The sequence below is a fragment of the Schistocerca cancellata genome, chromosome 2 (assembly GCF_023864275.1).
Source record: "Schistocerca cancellata isolate TAMUIC-IGC-003103 chromosome 2, iqSchCanc2.1, whole genome shotgun sequence".
Classification (NCBI taxonomy): domain Eukaryota; kingdom Metazoa; phylum Arthropoda; class Insecta; order Orthoptera; family Acrididae; genus Schistocerca; species Schistocerca cancellata.
Genome location: NC_064627.1, coordinates 705,741,145 through 705,764,013, shown reverse-complemented (window position 1 = coordinate 705,764,013; position 22,869 = coordinate 705,741,145). Strand labels below are relative to the sequence as shown.

General features: G+C 39.3%; 1 protein-coding gene across 1 annotated transcript in view; it reads right to left on the bottom strand.

Annotated features, from left to right (window-relative positions):
* Nucleotides 1–22,869, bottom strand: part of LOC126162499 (T-cell activation inhibitor, mitochondrial-like) — a 318,261-nt gene that overhangs the window by 140,027 nt on the left and 155,365 nt on the right. Inside the window, exon 6 of the mRNA XM_049919047.1 lies at nucleotides 15,442–15,533. Within this exon, the coding sequence (XP_049775004.1) occupies nucleotides 15,442–15,533 (92 nt within the window). The remainder of the gene's footprint in view (nucleotides 1–15,441; nucleotides 15,534–22,869) is intronic.

The following is a 22,869-nucleotide window of genomic DNA, read 5'->3' as shown; positions in this document are numbered from 1 at the left end:
AAGGTTATGAATATGGGAACATGGAATGTATTAAGTCTCTATAGATCAGGATCACTGATAAATGTCATACAGGAACTTGAAAGGTATAAAATGGATTTAGTTGCAGTACAAGAAATCAGATGGACAGGTAATGGAAGTATAAACAAAAATAAGTATACAATAATGTATGGGGGAAATGATACACAAATACATGCACTAGGGACAGGATTTATAATAAACAACAAATTGTTACCTTTTATTAGGAAATTTGAGGCAGTGAATGAAAGGATATCTCACATTACGATTCAATGCAAATATAAGACTTTAAATGTTATAAATTGCCATGCTCCAACAGAGGATAAAGAGGACAATATTAAAGAAGAATTTTACAACAAATTGGAACAGGTATATGATACATTCTCGAAAAATTCAATTAAAATAATTCTAGGAGATTTCAATGCCAAGTTAGGACATGAAAATCATTATAAACCTACAATTGGACCTCATAGTCTACATCAGCAGAGTAATGAAAACGGAACAAAACTTATTAGCTTTGCCACTTCCAAAAACATGTTGATCAAAAGTACATATTTTGCACATAAAGATATACATAAACAAACATGGGCCTCAAGAGATGGCATCACAAAAAATCAAATTGATCATGTATTAATCGAAAAACAACATCATAAATGCATACATGATATCAGAAGTCAAAGGGGAGCAGACTGCGATTCGGATCACTTTCTTGTAAAAGCCAAGTTCAAGATCTCACTCTCAAGACATAAATGGTCTAAATTAAATGGTGTTCCTAGGTTTAATACAATGAAACTGAAAAACCCAAACATTCTCAACCAGTACATTAGAGAATTAGAAACACACAAACCTGAAGTGGAAAGTAAAATTAACAATGATGATACTAATCAAGCCTGGAGCGCTCTGAAAGAAAATATCACACGAGCAACTACCTCAGTTTTGGGACATTTTACTACAACTAAGAACCCCTGGTTTGATGCCGAGTGCTCGAACGCTATCGAAGATAGAAAATTAGCAAGGGAAAAATTCCTACAAAAACCAATAACACAAAACAAACTTATTTTTGAAGAGAAACAGAAACATGCCAGGAAACTCATTAGGAAAAAGAAAAGGGATTTTATGAACTACAAATTAAAAAGAGCTGAGAATGACCGTACCACAGACTCCAGAGGATTTTTCAAGAGCATAAATATGTTTAAAAGTGGGAATATAAAAAATTATGGACAGTTCATAACAGACCCAGATGGCTCCTTGCTAACAGAAAGAAGTGACATTGCTAACAGATGGAAGGAATATTTTAATGAGTTACTAAATGCTCCAACTATAAGCGTCTCTCAGGAAGATGACAATGAATATCTTACTGCTGACCCATCGGACGAAGAGCCCAGCTTAGCAGAAATTAAAGAAAGCATCAAGAAGCTGAAGAGACATAAAGCTCCTGGAAGTGATGGTATAGACACAGATATATGGAAGCTCAGTAAATTTCCTTTTGTAAACTGCTTACACAAAATCATCACCAACATCTGGAAGCAGGAACAGGTCCCACATGATTGGAAAGAAGTAGTTGTATGCCCTATATACAAGAAGGGGGACCCAACAAATTGTTCAAACTACAGAGGAATTGCGTTACTAAACACAACATATAAAATTCTGACAAATATACTGTTAGCAAGGATAAGCCCTTACGTTGAAGACTCCCTAGATGATGCCCAATGTGGATTTAGACCTAACAGATCGACTATTGACAATATATATGTCCTAAGGATGTTGGGTGAAAAGAAATATGAATTCAATCAAAATGTACATATGCTTTTCATTGATTTTAAAAAAGCTTTTGACAGTATCAACAGGGAATATTTATGGAAGTGCATGAGGCAGATTGGCATCCCTAACAAATTGATAAATTTAATAAAAGCTTGCACTTTAAACTCAAAATACAAAATAAAAGTAGCTGGCAAACTTTCTGAAGACTTTGAGGTTAAAACTGGAGTCAAACAAGGGGATTCACTCTCACCAGTTCTTTTTAACATAGTAATCAATAGAATAATCCAAAAAGTAAAGCTACTACAAATTGGAGCACAACTGGAAAGCAAAATTAACATTGTAGCATACGCCGATGACATTGCATTATTATCTGACAGTGAGAATGATTTGAAGCTTCTTACAGCACAATTAATTAAAGCCACAAATGGCACAGGCCTCCAGCTGAATACAGACAAAACAATGTACTTTATCTTATCCCGCTATCCATCAAATAATAATGTACTGCAAATTAATAACACAGCTTTCACAAAGACAAATGAATTTAATTACCTTGGTACAATAGTAACCTCTGACAACTCCATAAAAATTGAAATAGAATCACGAATTCAGAAGGCTAATAAATGCTACTATAGTCTCTTGACAGTTTTCAAAAGTAAGTTAATATCTAGGAACACCAAACTACAAGTATACAAATCATTGATTATACCAGTACTCACCTATGGATCTGAAACCTGGACTCTCACAAAAAAAGAGGAAAACAGATTAAGAGTATTTGAACGAAAAATTTTGAGAAAAATATTTGGACCCATAAGAGATAGGATCAGTGATGAATGGAGATTGCTAAATAACAATGAAATTTACAAATTATATAAAGACTCCGATATAGTGGCCAAAATTAAAGCCAAAAGACTGAAATGGATAGGGCATGTCATCAGAGCACCACCAAACAGGACCATCAAGAAAGTGACTGAAGAGATTCCCACCGGAAGACGACCTCTTGGACGCCCACGCATGAGATACTTGGACAATATTCAAGACGATCTCAGAAAACTAGGACATGACAGACAGTGGCAAATTACTTGTAAAGACAGAGCAAAGTGGTTCAACATTGTCCATTCTGCAGCAAAAAGCCTTCATGGATTGTAATGCTTAATAATAATAATAATAATAATAATAACAGATATTCTAACTAGCATATTGTGTTACATCTTGATTTCCCTGAAAGAGGAGTAGTCCTATATATTATCTACATTTATCATAAATTAACTGTGTTTCCAAATTTTCTATAAACCATAACTAACCTCAAAAAGTTAAAGGAAATTAGTAATTTTTGTGTTGACTTAAGAGAAATCTTTTTTTGTGTGTATATTTGTTTCATTTCTTGTAGGAAATTAGCAATTTTTTAGCTCAACAGATCAAAAGATCATCAGCAGGCTTAATTTGAACTTCCTGGTTCACTGTCCCATAATACATCACCACTCTCTTAAATCTAAGGTGGTGTCTTTCACTGAAACTGAAACTAAGACAGCAGGACTCACTTCACCTGTTTTGGGAAAACCTGTTTTGTCTGATGTCATGAGGAGACCAACGCAAAAGGTTAGGGGACTATTAATCATCAGCAGTTCAAACATACAGTGAATGACAGTATCCCTTAGTGAAATGACAACAAGGAAAAGGAAAGGACATCAGGTGCAATCAATGTGTATGCCTAGGGGTGTCATTCAACATGATGAGGAGGCCATTCAAGCAGCCACTGAGGGAACAGGGTGCAAACAATCGCCGATCGTGACACATGTTGCGATGAATGATGCCTGTTGTCTGGGCTCTGAGGTCATACTTAGGTCATTCAAGCAACTGGCAGGGAAGATTGAGAAGATCAGTATTGTGCATGGCGTTTCAATGAAGCTCACAATTTGTAGCATTGTCCTGAGAACAGATTGTAGCCTTTTAGTTCTGAATGGAAGAACTGAAACACAGACTTCAAAGGTTCTGTGACAAACTAGGCTGTGATTTCTAGACTTGCGCCACAGGGATGAGAACTGTAGGGTCCCACCAAATGGGTCAGGTGGGCACTAGACGTCATAGGCTGCTACTTAGGTAGCTGACTTTGTGTGGGGTGCACCCAAGGGTTTTTTACATTGGGTGACTCTGCTTATCCAGACAAGGATAGCTGCAGGAAACCCATAAATATCAGTGTTAGACTGAAAGAAATACCTCCCACAGTTGAGAGTATTAAGAGTCTAATCATTAACTGCCAAAGCATTCACAACAAAGTGTCAGAGTATGAAGCTCTCCTGAAAAACTCGCATAACATTAGGTACAGAAAGCTGGTTGAAACCTGAAATTGATAGCAATGAGATTTTTGGGGAAAATTTCCGTGTATATCGAAAGCATGATTATAGATGCTACCTACAGAAAAATTAGAGAAACCTCAGGAGAAAAGAGAATTACCTGTATGAATATCAAGAGCTCAGATGCTAAACAAGTCCTAAGCAAAGAAGAGAAAGCCAAAAGATGGAAGGAGTATACAGAGAGTCTATACAAGGCCAATGCACTTGGGGGCAATATTATGTAAATGGAAAAGGATGAAGATGAGATGGGAGATATGACACTGCGTGAAGAATTTGACAGAGCACTGAAGTAGAAACAAGGCCCTGGGAGAGGACAACATTCTGTAAGAACTACTGATAGCCTTGGGAGAATGAGCCATGATCAAACTCATCCATTGGTGGCAAGACGTATGAGACAGGCTAAATACCCATAACCTTCAAGAAGAATATAATAATTCGAATTCCAAAGATAGCTTGTGCTGCCAAGTGTGAAAATTACCAAACTATCAGTTTAAAAAGCCCCGGCTGCAAAATACCAACACAAACTCTTTACAGACATACGGAAAAACTGGTAGAAGCTGCCCTGGGGAAAAATCAGTTTTGATTCCATAGAAATACAGGAACACACAAGGCAGAAATGACTCTAAGACTTATCTTAGAAGCTAGGTTAAGGAAAGGCAAATCTACATTTATAGCACTTGTAGACTGGAATATTTTCTTTCAAATTCTGAAGGTGGCAGGGATAAAATACAGGAAGCGAAAGGCTGTTTGCAATTTGTACATAAACTAGAAGGCAGTTATAAGATCCGAGGGGCACAAAAGGAAAGCAATGGTTGAGAAGGAAGTGAGACAGGGTTGTAGCCTATCCCTGATGTTATTCAATCTGTACATTGAACAAGCAGTAAAGGAAGCCAGAGAAAAATTTGGAGTAGCAATTAAAATACAGGAAGAAGAAATAAAAACCTTGATGTCTGCTGATGATATTGAATTCTGTCAGAGACAGCAAAGGATTTGGAAAAAACAGTTGAATAGAATGGACAGCATCTTGAAAGGAGGATATAAGATAAACATAAAAAAAAGCAAAATGAGGATAATGGAATGTAATCGAATTAAATCAGGTGATGCTGAGAAGGAATTAGATTAGGAAATGAGACAGTTAAAGTAGTAGATGAGTTTTGCTATTTGGGCAGCAAAATAACTGAGGATGGTCAAAGTAGAGAAGATATAATACGTAGACTAGCGATGGCAAGGAAAGCATTTCTGAAGAAGAGAAATTTGTTAACATCAAGTATAGATTTAAGTATCAGAAAGTCGTTTCTGAAAGTATTTGTATGGTGTGTAGCCATGTATGGATGTGAAACATGGAAGATAAATAGTTTAGACAAGAAGAGGATAGAAGCTTTTGAAAGTGGTGCTACAAAAGAATGCTGAAGATTAGATAGGTAAATCACGTAACTAATGAGGAGGTACTGAATAGAATTGGGAGAAGAGGAATTTGCAGCACAACATGACTAGAAGAAGAGATTGGTTGATAGGACACGTTCTGAGGCATCAGGAGATCACCAGTTTAGTAGTGGAGGGAAGTGGAGAGAGAGCAAAAATCATAGAGGGAGACCAAGAGATGAATACACTAAGCAAATTCAGAGGGATGTAGGTTCCAGTAATTACTCAGAGATGAAGAGGCTTGCACAGGATATGGTAGCATGGAGAGCTGCATCAAACCAGTCTTTGGACTGAAGACCACAACAACTTTGAAAGCATACGCAAATGTGAATTGGGGATGGTGTATTTGTCGCAGTTGACAAGAAACTCAAATCCACCAAGACAGAAATTGAAGCTGCATGTGAGACAGTTTGGGTAAGACTCTGTATCGTGGGTGGAGATAAAACGACAACAGATCCTTCGACCATGCATTGGTTCATTTCCTGATGAAACCAAAAATTTTAGAGAAAACCTCAGTTTGCTTGTATGTCAGTTCCTCAGTCATACTGTAAGCATCGGTGGAGACTTTAATCCTCCAACAATCAATTGGGAAATTTACATTTTTGTTACTGTTGGGCATGATAAGATGTCCTGTGAAATGCTACTAAATGCTTTCTCTGGAAACCACCTAGAACAGATAGTTCAGAACCCCATCACGATGGCAATAGGTTGGATCTAATGACAACAAATAGACCTGATTCTCTTAGGAAGTTTGCATTAAAACTGTTACCAGTGACCATAAAGTGTCTGTGGCAGCAATGATTACCAAAGTACAAAGAACAACTAAAATAAGCAGGGTGATATATATGTTCAGTAAACCAGATAAAAAGTCAGTAACATCATATCTCAATGAGAAACCTGCAACTTTCAGCACAGGGCAGGAGCATGTACATGAACTCTGGCTCAAGTTTAAAAGACTAGCTGACCATGCAGTGGATAGATATGTACCCAGTAGAGCAGTTCATAAGACAAGGGATCTCCAGGGTACACGGTCACTGTAAAGAAACTTCTAAATAACAGGTGCAAACAAAGAGTAGGGGTACAGACAGAGAGATGCTGAATGAAATGCATTTGGCTGTCAAGAGAGCAATGGATGATGCATTCAGTGACTACTGTACAGAAAATTACCATATGACATTTCACCAAATCTAAAGAAATTCTGGTCATATGTAAAGGCTGTTAGTAACACTAAAGTTAGTGTCTAGTCCCTAGTGAATGAGATAGCAACTGAAACTCGGGGAAGCAAAGTAACAGCTGAAATGCTTAAATCCATCTTCAAATGTTCCTTTACAAAGGAAAACCCAGGACAATTGTCCCAATTTAATCCTCAAAACACTGAAAAGATGAACGAAATAAGTAGGAGGTCAGTGCTGTTGAAAACAGCTGAAGTCATTAAAACTGAACAAAGCTCCAGGCCCTGATGGAATCACTGTCAGATTCTATACTGAATTTGCAGCTGAGTTAGCCCCTCTTCTAACTATAATATATCATAGATCCCTCAAACAAAAAACTGTGCCCAGCTGTCACAAGAAGAGCAGTAGAAGTGATCCACAAAACTACCATCCAATATCCTTGAAATTGATTTGTGGTAGGATCTTACAATGTATTCTGAGCTCAAACATACTGAAGTACCTTGAAAGGAATGACATCCTCAACGCCAACCAGCATGGATTTCGAAAACATCGAACATGTGAAACCCAACTTGCACTTTTCTCACATGACATACTGAAAGCTTTGGATCAAGGAAACCAGGTAGATGCAGGAATTCTCGATTTCCGAAAAGCATTTGACTCAGTACCGCACCTACACTTATTATCAAAAGTATGATTATATGGGGTATCAAGTGAAATTTGTGACTGGATTGAGGACTTTTTGGGAGGGAGGATGCAGAATGTTATCTTGGATGGAGAGTCATCATTAGATGTAGAAGTAACTTCAGGTGTGTCCCAGGGTATCTTGGAGACAATATTAATAGTAACCTCAGACTTTTTGCAGATGATGCTGTTATCTGCAAAGAAGTACTGTTTGAAAGATGCTGCATAGATATATAGTAAGTTCTTGATAAGATTTCAAAGTGGTGCAAGGACTGGTAACTTGGTTTAAATGTTCAAAAATGTAGAAGTGTGCACTTCACAAAATGAAAACCTGTAGTATGCTATGACTATAATATCAATGAGTCACTGCTGGAATTAGTCATCTCATACAAATACCTGGGCGTAACACATTGTTGGGATATGACATGCAATGATCACATAGGCTCAGTCGCGGGTAACGTAGGTGGTAGACTTCGGTTTATTGATAGATTGGTAGAATATTGGGGAAGTGCAATCAATCTACAAAGCAGATTGCTTATAAATCACTCATGTGATTGGTTCTAGAATACTGCTCAAGTTTGTGGGACCCATACCAAATAGCATTAACAGGGGATACTGAATATACATAGAGAAAGGCAGCATGAATGGTCACAGGTTTGTTTGAGCCATGGGAGAGTTCCACAAAGATACTAAAAAAACTGAACTGGCATACTCTTCGAGGTAGACATAAACTACCCCAAAAAGTCATTAAAACTGAACAGAGCTCCAGGCCCTGATGGAAGTCTCAATAACCAGCATTAAATTATCACTCTAGGAATATACTACAACATCCTACATATCTGTCACATAGGAATCATGAGAATGAAATTAGAATAATTACAGCACATACAGAGACAATCAAACAATCATTCTTCCTGTGCTCCACACATGAATGGAATGAGAAGAAACACTAATAACTGATACAATGAGAGGTACCCTCAGCCATAGATTTCATGGTGGTTTGCAGAATATAGATATAGATGCAAATGTAGATATAGATGTACCTATGAACACTGACTGACAAAAGCAAAGGAGCAGTTTTCCAAATCGCTGTGACATTGTACGAGGCATCAGAGAATTTTTCTATTATAGTGGCCACAGCTGCTCTCAGAACTAGACAAGATCACTTTCTACACTAATCTCATAGAATATCAAGCATGGGAAGCCCACAACATTATAGAGGAATATATTACATACTCTCTCTGCCATATTTGTAATTCATTACCATCTAGTCCTATGAACAGCCTTGCCTTATTATGCAATGATAGACATGTCCGCAAGCCCTGCAGAGACCTACCATGGACCTCTTCCACCAGAACCATACGGGAATAACACAAATGAATAATAGATTAGATTAGATTAGATTAATACTAGTTCCATGGATCATGAATACGACATTTCGTAATGATGTGGAACGAGTCAAATTTTCCAATACAAGACATAATTAAGTTAATTTAACAACATACTTAAGTTAATATAACAACTTTTTCATTTTTTGTTTTTTTTATTTTTATTTTTTTATTTTTTATTTTTTTATTAATATTTTTTTGTTTTTTTGGTTTTTTTTTTTTTTAATTTATATCTAAAAATTCCTCTATGGAGTAGAAGGAGTTGACATTCAGAAATTCTTTTAATTTCTTCTTAAATACTTGTTGGTTATCTGTCAGACTTTTGATACTATTTGGTAAGTGACCAAAGACTTTTGTGCCAGTATAATTCACCCCTTTCTGTGCCAAAGTTAGATTTAATCTTGAATAGTGAAGATCATCCTTTCTCCTAGTATTGTAGTTATGCACACTGCTATTACTTTTGAATTGTGTTTGGTTGTTAATAACAAATTTCATAAGAGAGTATATATACTGAGAAGCTACTGTGAATATCCCTAGATCCTTAAATAAATGTCTGCAGGATGATCTTGGGTGGACTCCAGCTATTATTCTGATTACATGCTTTTGTGCAATAAATACTTTATTCCTCAGTGATGAATTACCCCAAAATATGATGCCATATGAAAGCAACGAGTGAAAATAGGCGTAGTAAGCTAATTTACTAAGATGTTTATCACCAAAATTTGCAATGACCCTTATTGCATAAGTAGCTGAACTCAAACGTTTCAGCAGATCATCAATGTGTTTCTTCCAATTTAATCTGTCATCAATGGACACACCTAAAAATTTGGAATATTCTACCTTAGCTATATGCTTCTGATTAAGGTCTATATTTATTAATGGTGTCATACAATTCACTGTACGGAACTGTATGTACTGTGTCTTATCAAAATTCAGTGAGAGTCCGTTTACAAGGAACCACTTAGTAATTTTCTGAAAGACAGTATTGACAATTTCATCAGTTAAGTCTTGTTTGTCAGGTGTGATTACTATACTTGTATCATCAGCAAAGAGAACTAACTTTGCCTCTTCATGAATATAGAATGGCAAGTCATTAATATATATTAAGAACAACAAAGGACCCAAGACTGACCCTTGTGGAACCCCATTCTTGATAGTTCCCCAGTTTGAGGAATGTGCTGATCTTTGCATATTATGAGAACTACTTATTTCAACTTTCTGCACTCTTCCAGTTAGGTACGAATTAAACCATTTGTGCACTGTCCCACTCATGCCACAGTACTTGAGCTTGTCTAGCAGAATTTCATGATTTACACAATCAAAAGCCTTTGAGAGATCACAAAAAATCCCAATGGGTGGTGTTCGGTTATTCATATCATTCAAAATTTGATTGGTGAAAGCATATATGGCATTTTCTGTTGAAAAACCTTTCTGAAAACCAAACTGACATTTTGTTAGTACTTGTTTGTTACAGATATGTGAAGCTACTCTTGAATACATTACTTTCTCAAAAATTTTGGATAAAGCTGTTAGAAGGGAGATTGGTCGGTAATTGTTGACATCAGATCTATCCCCCCTTTTTATACAAAGGTATAACAATAGCATATTTCAGTCTATCAGGGAAAATGCCCTGTTCCAGAGAGCTATTACACAGGTGGCTGAAAATCTTACTTATCTGTTGAGAACAAGCTTTTAGTATTTTGCTGGAAATGCCGCCAATTCCATGTGAGTTTTTGCTTTTAAGCAAGTTTATTATTTTCCTAATTTCAGAGGGAGAAGTGGGTGAGATTTCAATTGTATCAAATTGCATAGGTATGGCCTCTTCCATTAACAGCCTAGCATCTTCTAATGAACACCTGGGTCCTACTATATCCACAACATTTAGAAAATGATTATTAAAAATATTTTCAACTTCTGACTTTTGGTTCGTAAAGTTTTCATTCAATTTGATGGTAATACTGTCTTCCTGTGCTCTTGGTTGACCTGTTTCTCTTTTAATAATATTCCAAATTGTTTTAATTTTATTATCAGAGTTGCTGATTTCAGACATGATACACATACTTCTGGATTTTTTAATAACTTTTCTTAATATAACACAGTAGTTTTTATAATGTTTGATAGTTTCTGGGTCACTACTCTTTCTTGCTGTCAGATACATTTCCCTTTTCCGGTTACAAGATATTTTTATACCCTTAGTAAGCCATGGTTTGTTACAAGGTTTCTTACGAGTATATTTAACTATTTTCTTGGGGAAGCAGTTTTCAAATGCATTTACAAAAAGTCATGAAATAAATTATATTTTAAATTGGCATCACGTTCACGGTACACCTCATCCCAGTCTAACTGCTGTAGGCTTTCCCTGAAATTTGCAATTGTTAAATTGTTGACTGAACGTACTACTTTGGAGGACTGTTTAGTATTGCTGAATGGAGCTATGTCATATATTGTAACTAGCTGTGCACCATGATCAGAAAGACCATTCTCAACAGGCTGAGCATTTATCTGGTTAAACTTATCTTGGTCTATAAAGAAGTTATCTATCAGTGAGCTGCTATCCTTTACCACCCGAGTAGGAAAATCAATAACGGGTGTCAAATTGAAAGAACCGAGTAATACTTCAAGGTCATTTTTTCTATTACCCTCTTTCAGAGAATCTACATTGAAGTCCCCATAAATAATAATTTGCTTCCCCCTGTCTGACAGATAGCACAACAAGGAGTCCAAATTTTTCAGAAATAGATGAAAATTTCCTGATGGGGACCTATATACAGTTACAATTATAAATGTGCCTTTATTTAATTTAAGCTCACAGGCACATGCTTCTATATGTTTCTCTACACAAAACTTTTTTGTTTTTACACTTTTTGCACAATGATGACTTTTGACATATATGGTAACTCCTCCTTTCTCCATATTTTCTCTCATTACATGTGCAGAGAGCTTATATCCACTTACATTTACCTTATCCATATCAGTAACAATGTGATGCTCAGACAGGCATAATATATCTATTTCATCCTCAGCTTATAAATCTTCTAAGCAAACCAGAAGCTCATCTATTTTATTCTTTAAACTCCCAAAATTTTGATGAAATATACTTACATTATTTTTAATTATACTTTTATGAGAACCTTTCCTTATTCTAACATTTGCAGTACTCTCCTGTCTGAGTTTCTCATTGTGGCACCATGCTCACTGGCCAGCAATTGACTGAGATATGGAATGCAAGATCAAAAAGAGCCCTGTAAATCAAGCTTCACCACCTGGAACATTTGTTTACTCCCTGGCCTACACTATAAATCTTTGTAGGATCATTTATAAAATCAATGTGGACAGTGTTAGTCATTGCCTTGTCAAACTTTCCGTAAGTTACAAATATTCCCTCTACCCTTGATGGTGCCACCATTTTTGGGCTTATGCAAATCCTTTTTATAGTGGGTGTCTCTCCATAGAGTTGTCAGGCACATATTCTGTGATGTTTTGGTAGAAATTTCAATTTTCAGTGTGTAGATAGAGTGAATGCAAACAAATACTCTTCATCAAGTGTTTCACATAACACCCAATATTGATGGGGAGTCAGATTTTGTCTTGTTTTTTAAAAGTACAATTTTATGTGCTCATCGAAAACTAGAGTGGACAGGTGAAGCAAGGAAAAAAATGGCCACAAGGTTTTACCAATATGACAAGGACAGTGGAGCTAGAGCATAGCAAATTCAGTATATATTTGCATGTTAAGGATACAGAAACTGGAACATAAGGCATTTCTACAAAAATGTTTTAAGAGCAATATTATCCTGGGTAGCATTAGTACATGGCTAGTTCTTGATCAGTTTCCAATGCAGTTGATAATAACAACAGACACTGAGAGACTGGTAAACGTTAGCCTACTTTGCCTGATTTTCCATCTTGTGTGCCAGCCAGCATGGCACTGTATGTCTGCCAGTGCCATGCAGCAGCACTACTTCATCACGGCTAAAGTTTGGCTCATTCTTCATGTTTTACCGTCCCTGTTAATTATTGCTTCTAAGCAATCAAAAACCTTAAGTAGATGATTAGAAACAAAGAGATGATTTATGGTGCAGGTGACACCACCTTAATTTAGCACTGACCATATGGGTAGAAAGATGTCTGTGTTCACGTCTGTGTTCACATGAAGCTGACATTTACACGAACAGTGGCACAGTCACTGGAAGTTTAGTGAACAGGCACTCAAGGGCAGCTCTCCAACCTGCACTGCAGACAGTGGGTTCAGTAGATGCCTGCAATGTTCCAGACATATAACATTACTTTCTGTAGTAAGAAACGAACTGACTGATATGACTGACCTGAATGACTGACTGACTATAACCGGATGACCCTTTCCAACACATGTTCATCATTAAAACTGGTCATTTCTGTCCTTGACATTCAGACACAACCAAAAACAGGCTGTAACTTCCATAAGCCCTGTTCTTCTGAGTCTTACCAATGAACAAAACAGAATTTAAGAGTTCACAAGGCTTCTGATGAAGATGAGAAAATAATTACTAGTATATGACAACCACCATCAGATAGGATTAATTGAATATGCAAAACTATTTAGAAATGTTATAAGAAGATGTTAGGAATTGTAATGAGCAGATTATAAAGGGAGACAATAAAGAACAACTAAAGCATGAAAAAGCAAATGGTTATGCTCATTAGACATCATACCATATCAATCAAGTGTCAGGTGGCACTGTTACAACGAACCAGTACACCTTATTATGAGTAGATATGTTTTAATATTCCTTTACTCTGTACAGTGCACCTCAGTCAACAAAAACTGAGATAGTAGACTGTGAGAATAACGGAATGCCAGAAATACTACTACAAGGAGAGAAAGCAATTCAGTGGGTGGAATTGAAAAAAACTTCTCAGGAGTAGAAATGATAAAAACAGAGGGAGAGATAGTGAAAGCGAACCTTGCAGTGTTATTGTCAAAGCATGTATGCACTCTTTTTCAACTGGAGACTTCTATGTCCAACCAAAAATGAGGTCAATGGCCATCCACATACTTACGATGTGTTTTGAGAACACTGTTCTTCCCTACAATGAAACTCTTACAATATCTCAGTGTGGCACTGTATTGAACTTTAAGCTATAGACAACATCTAACTGAGACTGCTGCAAAACCTTAAACCATCAACCCTCTGCAAAAACTCTAGGAACCTCAACTTCTGCTCTCTGAATTTCAGATGCAAGTCTAGTGTCCTCTGCTGTAGGATATAGTGCTCATATAAAGAAGGTTGATGCAGAAGTAAAATGAACTTTGCTCATAATATCTGGAATAATAAGGCCTATACTCACCCATTAGCTCCATATGCTGAACCACATTCATCCACCTCAAATACTGCCGAACAATGATGTTTTCAGTTAACAGACTGAAATACATAGTACTCCTTTACTTACATCTCAGCAACTCCCCAAAGTAGTGGAAATCAACTTCACGCATTCCAGAGTTCCTCTGTACTTAAATTCAAGGAAATTACTAACTAACAATTTTAATACCCAATGCATGGCAAGAACAGTGAAAAATGTCCTTGCCAATAAATGCTTATGAATTTCTCCATGCCACATTAAAAAATAGGCTTCAATGGATGCCAGAATGTATGGATCAGCCTCAATATGACAAGAACAAATCATAACAGATGTGAAGACTTGATGTACTGATGTGGGAAGGCAACCGCAGCAAAATGCAAAAGTGGTGCCAATAGTTAAACCATCTACCACATTACAGTAGAATGTGCTTATAGTCACACTTGGCTAGTAATCCAATCTTCTTGATAACCCATGATGCTAACAAATACAAAATACATCTGGATGTTTGTGATACATGAGATGTATTTCCCTTTATTTTTATTTCAACTTTTACACCTGCTTTTTAACCAATACTTGGAAAAACACTGTCAGTGATGTAATGCACAAGAAATAGACCAGGGAAGATGTGAAGAACTACAAGTTTGTCAGTCTTTTGTTAGACATATTCCTGATTTTTACAAAAAAAACTCTTACTATTTGGCTGGGAAAAGTTTTAGACTTCAACAGCAGAATAAGAAAAGCCAGCTTCAGAAGTGTATATAGCACAATGAACCACTTACTGAAAGGAAGCAATTAATATCAGTTGTTACTTTATATGACTATGAGGAAGCATTTGACACTGTTACAATGAAAGCTGTGCTGGTAGCACCTGAATAATCAACAAATGTATAGTCTAACAATTACATTACAAAAATGAACAATGTAGGAAAAGATAGATTGCTTCTTAGCGTAAAGAAGACATCACGCTGCAGAAAGGCACAATTAAAAGACACTTACATTAGTGTCTTCGAATTATGCCTGCTGCAACTTGACATGGCTTCTTTATGGCAAGTAGTAATCTATCTTTTCCTGCATTGTTGATATTCCTACCTGGAGTTTCCACTGTTTGACATTACAAAAATGATATTACATAAAGATTATCCTACATCTGCATATCATATAACAGCGAAAAAATTTAATTCACATTGCTCTCATTTTTATTTTCATGTGTTTGTAATACAGACAGTTAATAAACAGCTCCTAAACCATGAGATCAATCTACTTATAATACCTACCAGAAATACTGAAGTGTTTCTCAACCACAGTACTTACATCTAGCCAATTGTGCCTAACTTCTCCACTGTTGAGCATAATATGTCCATCCAGACTCACTCCAGTGTCATTACCAAACAGCAGAGTTCTTCCTGCAACAAAATGTTAGTTTTGATAGGGCTAGGACTTACATGACCTAAAAAGTGCCATAATATCTATACAAAAATATGCTGTTATGACTAAAAATTTACAAACATAAGACCTAAGAATATTAAAATGGGTGAAATTCTATTGTAAAATAAACTAATAAGTCATGTTACGAGAATGAACCATTTATTTAAGAATAAAATGTACATGAAAAATACGCTAAACTGTGGAGTCTGATGTTGTAGTATGCTTTTTATTAACATTATCAGAACTTGTGAAAATAGAAGTAACAAACTTCAAAATGCCACAGTCACTTCTGTAGAGCATTTATTCAGATAACCGGTATCGGCAAACTATGTTGCTATCTTCAGATCTTATGTACTACACTTCAACGTATCTCGTCCATATGTCCAATAATTTGTGTCACATAATAAAAACACATTCCAAGAACATGCATGGCATAGTACAGGGTGGAGATACATCTTAGACTTGGGCTCCCCACACAAAGTAAGCACACACTGACAAATCAGGTGACCTGGGTGGCAGCTATGGACACAACCAGACTGACCTCTGCTAACAACTCTGTCAGGCGCGAAGACTGTGTAAATGTGCTCCAAGGTTCGACCAGCTGTATGGGCAGTTGCTCCATCCTGTTAGAGGTAACTGTAGCTCTTTTCCTCCTACGTTAATGCTGAAACAAGTGATTTCAAAATGATGGCAGTGTAATGCCACTTTTATTTGCCCCACTCTGTATATCAGCATGTCAAAAAAAAAAAAAAAAAAAAAAAAAAAAAAAATTACATAAAATACCAAAGAATGGGAAGTCCACTATGGAATATCAACAATTACAAAAAGGATCAATTGCTACTCATCATAAATATTACACTTTAAACTGCAGATAAGCTCAACGAAAAGGCTGTTACACAGTGAGCTTTCAGCCAAAGCAGCCAAAGCCTTCATCAGAAAGGAAAGAAAAACACATACACTGACACAAGTAGGCACACCTCACGCACACATGAACACTATCTCCAGCCGCTGTGGCCGGGGGAAGATGGACGGACAAGGTATGCAAGATATGGGGGGTGGGGAGGAGGGCAGGAGGAGGGGGGGGGGGGGGGGAGAGAGATAGGAGAGAGGAGAGCTATCTGGCGGAGTGTGCAGGGATCAGAAGGTAGCATAACGATTGTTTTACTTTTGAATGCCATGCATTTTCTTAAAATGTCTTTTTATTATGTGACACAAATTATTGTACACATGGACGAGATTCCTTGAGTGTACTGCATAAGATCAGAAGATGGCAACAGAAGAGAGTAAAACATGAAAGCAGATTACAGTGGCTGGCCAGCCATGAGAATAAAAAGGGAAAGCCAGCCACTCTGTAATACATTAAAACCTCCACCCTAAAAGCACCCAACACTGAAGGCAGGGTGCTGGGAAAGTTAAAAGCCTGCCACAGAGTGGCTAAAAGTGGGCAGTCCAGTAAGAGGTTGTAGTGCCCTCAGAATTTTATGAAAGTCTGGAGACACTTGCGTTCCAGCAATTTTGAACACGCGTTATTTTAAAGCAGGGTGTAAGGATGAGCAGGGGATACTGCACCCGTTTATTGTTTGTGCAGGCAAAACTGGAAGGGAGATAATTTGTCGGCGCTGGCAAGTGTTCAGCGCAACCTGCCAAGAATAATCAAATGCGGCCCAGAAGCTCCATGGCCGGCTGCAAAGAGTAAGGTAGCTTTGTATTGTTGAAAAACAAATGGAGTGACTCGAGATAGTGACTGCTTATTAAACGTTGAACTGCTGTTGGGAGTACGTGGACTGGACATGGATAGTCAGCCACGATAAAAGCTTATGTATTAATCGTGTTCAAAAATGTGTAATTAACTGATTCTGGGTGCCTGGTAATGTGTGGGCTTACGTCAAAGTTTAGTTGTTTTTTTGTACAAAGTGGAAATAAATATGTTCTGGTGCACTGAATGATGTTCCAAGAGTAGCGTATTTTTTAAATAAGATGAGAGAGAGAGAGAGAGAGAGAGAGAGAGAGAAAATTTCCCTTCCTAGCAGTGAAATCTTCAGAGAAGCGTCCGGTGCTAGCAGAAGACATCGGCACTGCCTGAAGCAGAACCAGCATTCTTCAACAAGTAAGTCCACGAAAACGCTTAAGCTGTATAGAGAGAGCTTAACATTACACTAGGCCACTGCAAGGTGGACGACTGTCATTTGGGAGCCACAGTGACACTGAGGTGGGTCCTCGTGACGGAGTAGGTAACCATGCTTTAGCCACGTATGGCCAAGGCAGAGCCAGAAGAGGACAACTGATCCCCTGTGAGAGGCCTGCATGGAAGACTTCCACACATTCATTGCCCCTTAATGACACGCAGTTTGTTGTGCGTGCTGTTATGCCATTCTGTCTCCCAAAGCCCTGCGGTTTAAGACGGACACAGGTCAGCTTCAGAGATGCCTATCTCCAGAAGTGGTTTCCGCGTCGCCTGTTTGGCCAGCCTGTCGGCAAGTTTGTCGCCGGGGATTCTGATGTGTCCTGGGACTGTTCCAGGGCATAGATGGACTCCTGAATGGATGCTACCAGAGGGTGGCGAGGGTAGCACTGGTCGATAACTTGTAGGCTTCTCAGTGAGTCAGTACACAGGAGAAATGACTCGCCAGGGCATGAGCGGATGTACTCAAGAGCACGAGATATGGCTGCCAGCTCTGCAGTGAAAACACTGCATCCAACAGGCAAGGAGTGCTGCTCAATATGTCCTCCATGAACATATGCGAAGCCTACGTGACCACCAGCCATTGATCCATCAGTGTAAACCACAAGAATCGAGAGGAAGTGACAGTGGAGAGTGGCGGGGCTAATGGAGTCCTTTGGGCCATGCAAAAGGTCCAGACGAAGCTGTGCCTGAGGTGTACACCATGGAGGTGTACGCGAACGGACCCCAAGTAGAGGTGGTAAAGGGAAGGACCCCAGTTTGGAGAGAAGGGACCGTATATGAACTGCAATCGTTAGCCCCGATCTGGGCCACCAATGTGGGAGATGGACTGCCACGGGCAGGAAAAGGAGAAGGTAATTCGGATGCTCAGGGGAACTATGAATGTGTGCTGCATAACTGGCGAGCAGTTGCCCACATCTGATCTGCAGTGGAGGGACACCAGCCTCCACCAATACGCTGGTCACCAGACTCATCCTAAAAGCTCCTGTTGCTAATTGGACCCCACAGTGGTGCACAGGGTGAAGTAAATGTAATGCTGAAGGTGCTGCAAAACCACAAACCACACTCCCATAGTCAATTCGGGATTAGACAAGGAGCTCCAGCAGCGTAGAGCGATCTGCACCCCAATTGATGTTGCTCAGGCAACGGAGGGCATTGAGGTGCTGCCAGCACTTCTGCTTAGCTGATGAAAATGAGGGAGCCAAGTCAATCGAACATCAAAAACCAGTCCTAGGAATTGATGTCTCCACCACAGTGACTGGATCGTCATTAAGGTAAAGTGTGAGTTCCGGATGAACGGTACAATGCCAACAAAAGTGCATGACACACGACTTGGCGGCTGAAAACTGGAAGCCGGGGTCTAGAGCCCATGACTGCACCTTGTGGATGGCTCCCTGGAAGTGCCGCTCAGCAACAACAGTACTGGAGCAGCAGTACGAAATGCAGGAGTCGTCTGCATACAGAGAAGGTGAGACGGAGGGCCCGACAGGGTCTGGCGAAATCTAGGTCCTCAGCGGATGGCAAAATCTCCACCCCATCCTCAGCCACAGAGCTTGCAGGTAGCGGTGGTGTGGATTCCAAAATCTCCACCCCATCCTCAGCCACAGAGCTTGTAGGTAGCGGTGATGTGGGTGCCATCTCAATTTCCTTGGTCTTAGGGGTTTTCTTTTTGGATTTCTCTCACTGCTCCTCAGGTTACCCTGGCTGGGAGGACTTCACTGGCTCAGTCTCCAGGACTGAGGATGAGTGTGAAGCCCTACTACCAGCTGCTTTTGGGCTCTTCAGCCACTGGCGGGTGTCGTCTTTCCCACTAGAAGAAACCTGGGAAGTGAGTGACCCAAGGGAGCCCTCGGCATGTGAGGCTGGAAGTACAGCGGGAAGACATATGGCTGAACTTCCAGCACTCAAAGCACTGCACCGGATGAGGGATATAGTGCTTTACATCACACTGGTAGACCATCACCTTGACCTTGTCGGGCAATGTATCACCCTCAAAGGCCAAGATGAAGGTACCAGTGGCAACCTGATTATCCTTTGGACCCCAGTGGACATGCCGGACGAAATGTACACCTTGCCACTCTAAATTGGTCCGCAGCTCATTGTTGGATTGCAGAAGAAGGTCTATGAGAAATATGATACCCTGGACCATATTTAAGTTATGGTTACAGGAACATCCCCCAGCTTGTCACAAGTGAGTAACTCCAGTGACTGGGCAGAAGATGCTCTTTTGATCAAGACTGACCCAGATCTCATTTTGGACAAGCCCTCCACCTCCCCGAACATGTCCTCTAAATGCTCAACAAAAAACTGATGCTTCATCGTCATGAAAGATTACTCATCAGCTCTCGAACATACAAGGTACCACGGCGAATAAGATCCGCTGCCATCCTTAGCCTGTTATTCCTCCCATGATGTGGCCAGGGAGAACGATTTGGGGTCATACTTCTGTGCACTGAATTGAGCTCGTGATTGCTTAGAGACTGCTGGTGTTTCAACACCAGTAAGAGATGATGGACTACGCTTCATCACGTCTCATCCGACCTGATGCCACCCACTCTGACCAGGGGCCCTACCCACAGGTGCCACCCAGTCGCAGCAAAGGCCACCTGGCAGGATGGCAATTACCGGGAGTCCCGATGCCCCAGGGGGATGGGCATCTACCCCTTGGTATATGTGGGGAGTTAACAGCGCAGGCATCAGCAGAACGATCCCTGTGTGGTTAGTGGGCTACAACCAACAGGGTACATGGCGGCCCCATCACAACGGATAGGCTACCATACTGGATATCATGTGCAAAGAAGTCCATGGTCATCGTTGACACAGAAATTGACACTGCATAGTGCATGGTGGAAAAGCAGCCAGGAAGGTGTCTTCACCCAAGAGATGGAGAATGGGCAGCACTCCAATGCAACGATGAGAAAGTGGGCTAAAGATCTCAAGACACGATGCACCTTGTAAGGCAGCTTTCCCTAATTGGATCGCTCTTCGGGAAAATTTTGAAGAATGGAGGTCAAACCCTACAGGGGGCCATCACATATAGGCCGAAACATTTGAAACTCCTTTTAGTCACCTCGTACGACAGGCAGGAATACCTCAGGGTGGGGGGGGGGGAGGAGGGGGAGGGGGGGGGGGAGAGTTCCACTTATATGAATATCAAGAGCTCAGATGGAAACCCTGTTCTAAGCAAAGGAGGGAAATCAGAAAGGTGGAAGCAGTATATAGAGGGTCTATACAAGAGCAATGTAGTTGAAGACAATATAATGGAAATGGAAGAGGATGTAGATGAAGATGAAATGGGAGACATATAATACTGTGTGAAGAGTTTGACAGGGCACTGAAAGGCCTAAGTTTAAACAAGGCCCCAGGAATAGACAACATTCCATTAGAACTACTAACAGCCTTGGGAGATCCAGCCCTGACAAAACTCTACCATCTGGTGATCATGATATATGAGACAGGCGAAATACCCTCAGACTTCAAGAACAATAAAATAATTCCAATCCCAAAGAAAGTAGGTGTTGACAAATGTGAAAATTACAGAACTATCAGTTTAATAAGTCACAGTTGCAAATTACTAATGGGAATTCTTTACAGACAAATGGAAAAACTGGTAGAAGCTGACCTAAGGGGACATTGGTTTGGATTCCACAGAAATACTGGAACACGTGAGGCAATACTGACCCTACAACTTTCTTAGAAGATAGATTAAGGAAAGGCATTCCTATGTCTCTAGCATTTGTAGACTTAGAGAAAGCTTTTGACAATGTTGACTGGAACAGTCTTTTTCAAATTCTGAAGGTGGCAAGGGGTAAAATACAGGGAGTGAAAGGCTATTTACAATTTGTACAGAAACCAGATAGCAATTATAAGAGTCAAGGGGCATGAAAGGGAAGCAGTGGTTGGGAAGGGAGTGAGACAGGGTTGTAGCCTATCCCAGGTGGTATTCAATCTGTATATTGAGTAAGCAGTAAAAGAAACATAAGAAAAACTCAGAGTAGGAATTAAAATCCATGAAGAAGAAATAAAAACTTTGAGGTTTGCTGATGACACTGTAATTCTGTCAGAGACAACAAAGGACCTGGAAGAGCAGTTGAACGTAATGGACAGTGTCTTGAAAGGAGGATATAAGATGAACATCAATAAAAGCAAAATGAGGATAATGGAATGTAGTCGAATTAAGTCGGGTCTTGCTGAGGGAATTAGATTAGGAAATGAGAGGCTTAAAGTAGTAAATGAGTTTTGCTATTTGGGGAGCAAAATAACTGATGATGGTCAAAGTAGAGAGGATATAAAATGTAGACTGGCAATGGCAAGGAAAGTGTTTCTGAAGAAGAGAAATTTGTTAACATCAAGTATAGATTTAAACGTCAGGAAGTCGTTTATAAAAGTATTTGTATGGAGTGTTGGCATGAATGGAAGTGAAATATGGACAATAAATAGTTTGGACAAGAAGAGAATAGAAGGTTTCGAAATGTCGTGCTACACAGGAATGCTGAAGATTAGACGGGTAGATCACATAACTAATGACGAGGTATTGAATAGAATTGGGGTGAAGAGAAATTTGTGGTACAACTTGGCTAGAAGGAGGTATCGGTTGGTAGGACATGTTCTGAGGCATCAAGGGATCACTAATTTAGTACTGGAGGGCAGTGTGGGGGGTAAAAATCATAGAGGGAGACCTAGAGATGAATACACTAAGCAGATTCAGAAGGATGTAGGTTGCAGTAGGTACTGGGAGATGAAGAAGCTTGCACAGGATAGAGTAGCATGGAGATCTGTATCAAACGAATTTCTGGACTGAAGACCACCACCACAACAACAACAACCACAACAACAAGACAACAACATAGGTGATAAATGTAACGCTTTCCTTAACACATTTCTCATGCTCTTTGATAGTTGCTTTCCATTAGAATGTTCTAAACAGGGTACTAGCAGTAACAGGGAACCCGGGTCGCTTAGTAGCGAGATAAGGATATCATGTAGAACAACGCGGGAATTATATCAAAATGTTAAGTAGTCACAATCAAGCTGCAGTAGCCCATTACAAACAGTATTGTAAGGTGCTTAAAAATGTTATTAGGAAGGCAAGGAGTATGTGGTATGCAAATAGAATACCTAATTCACAGGAT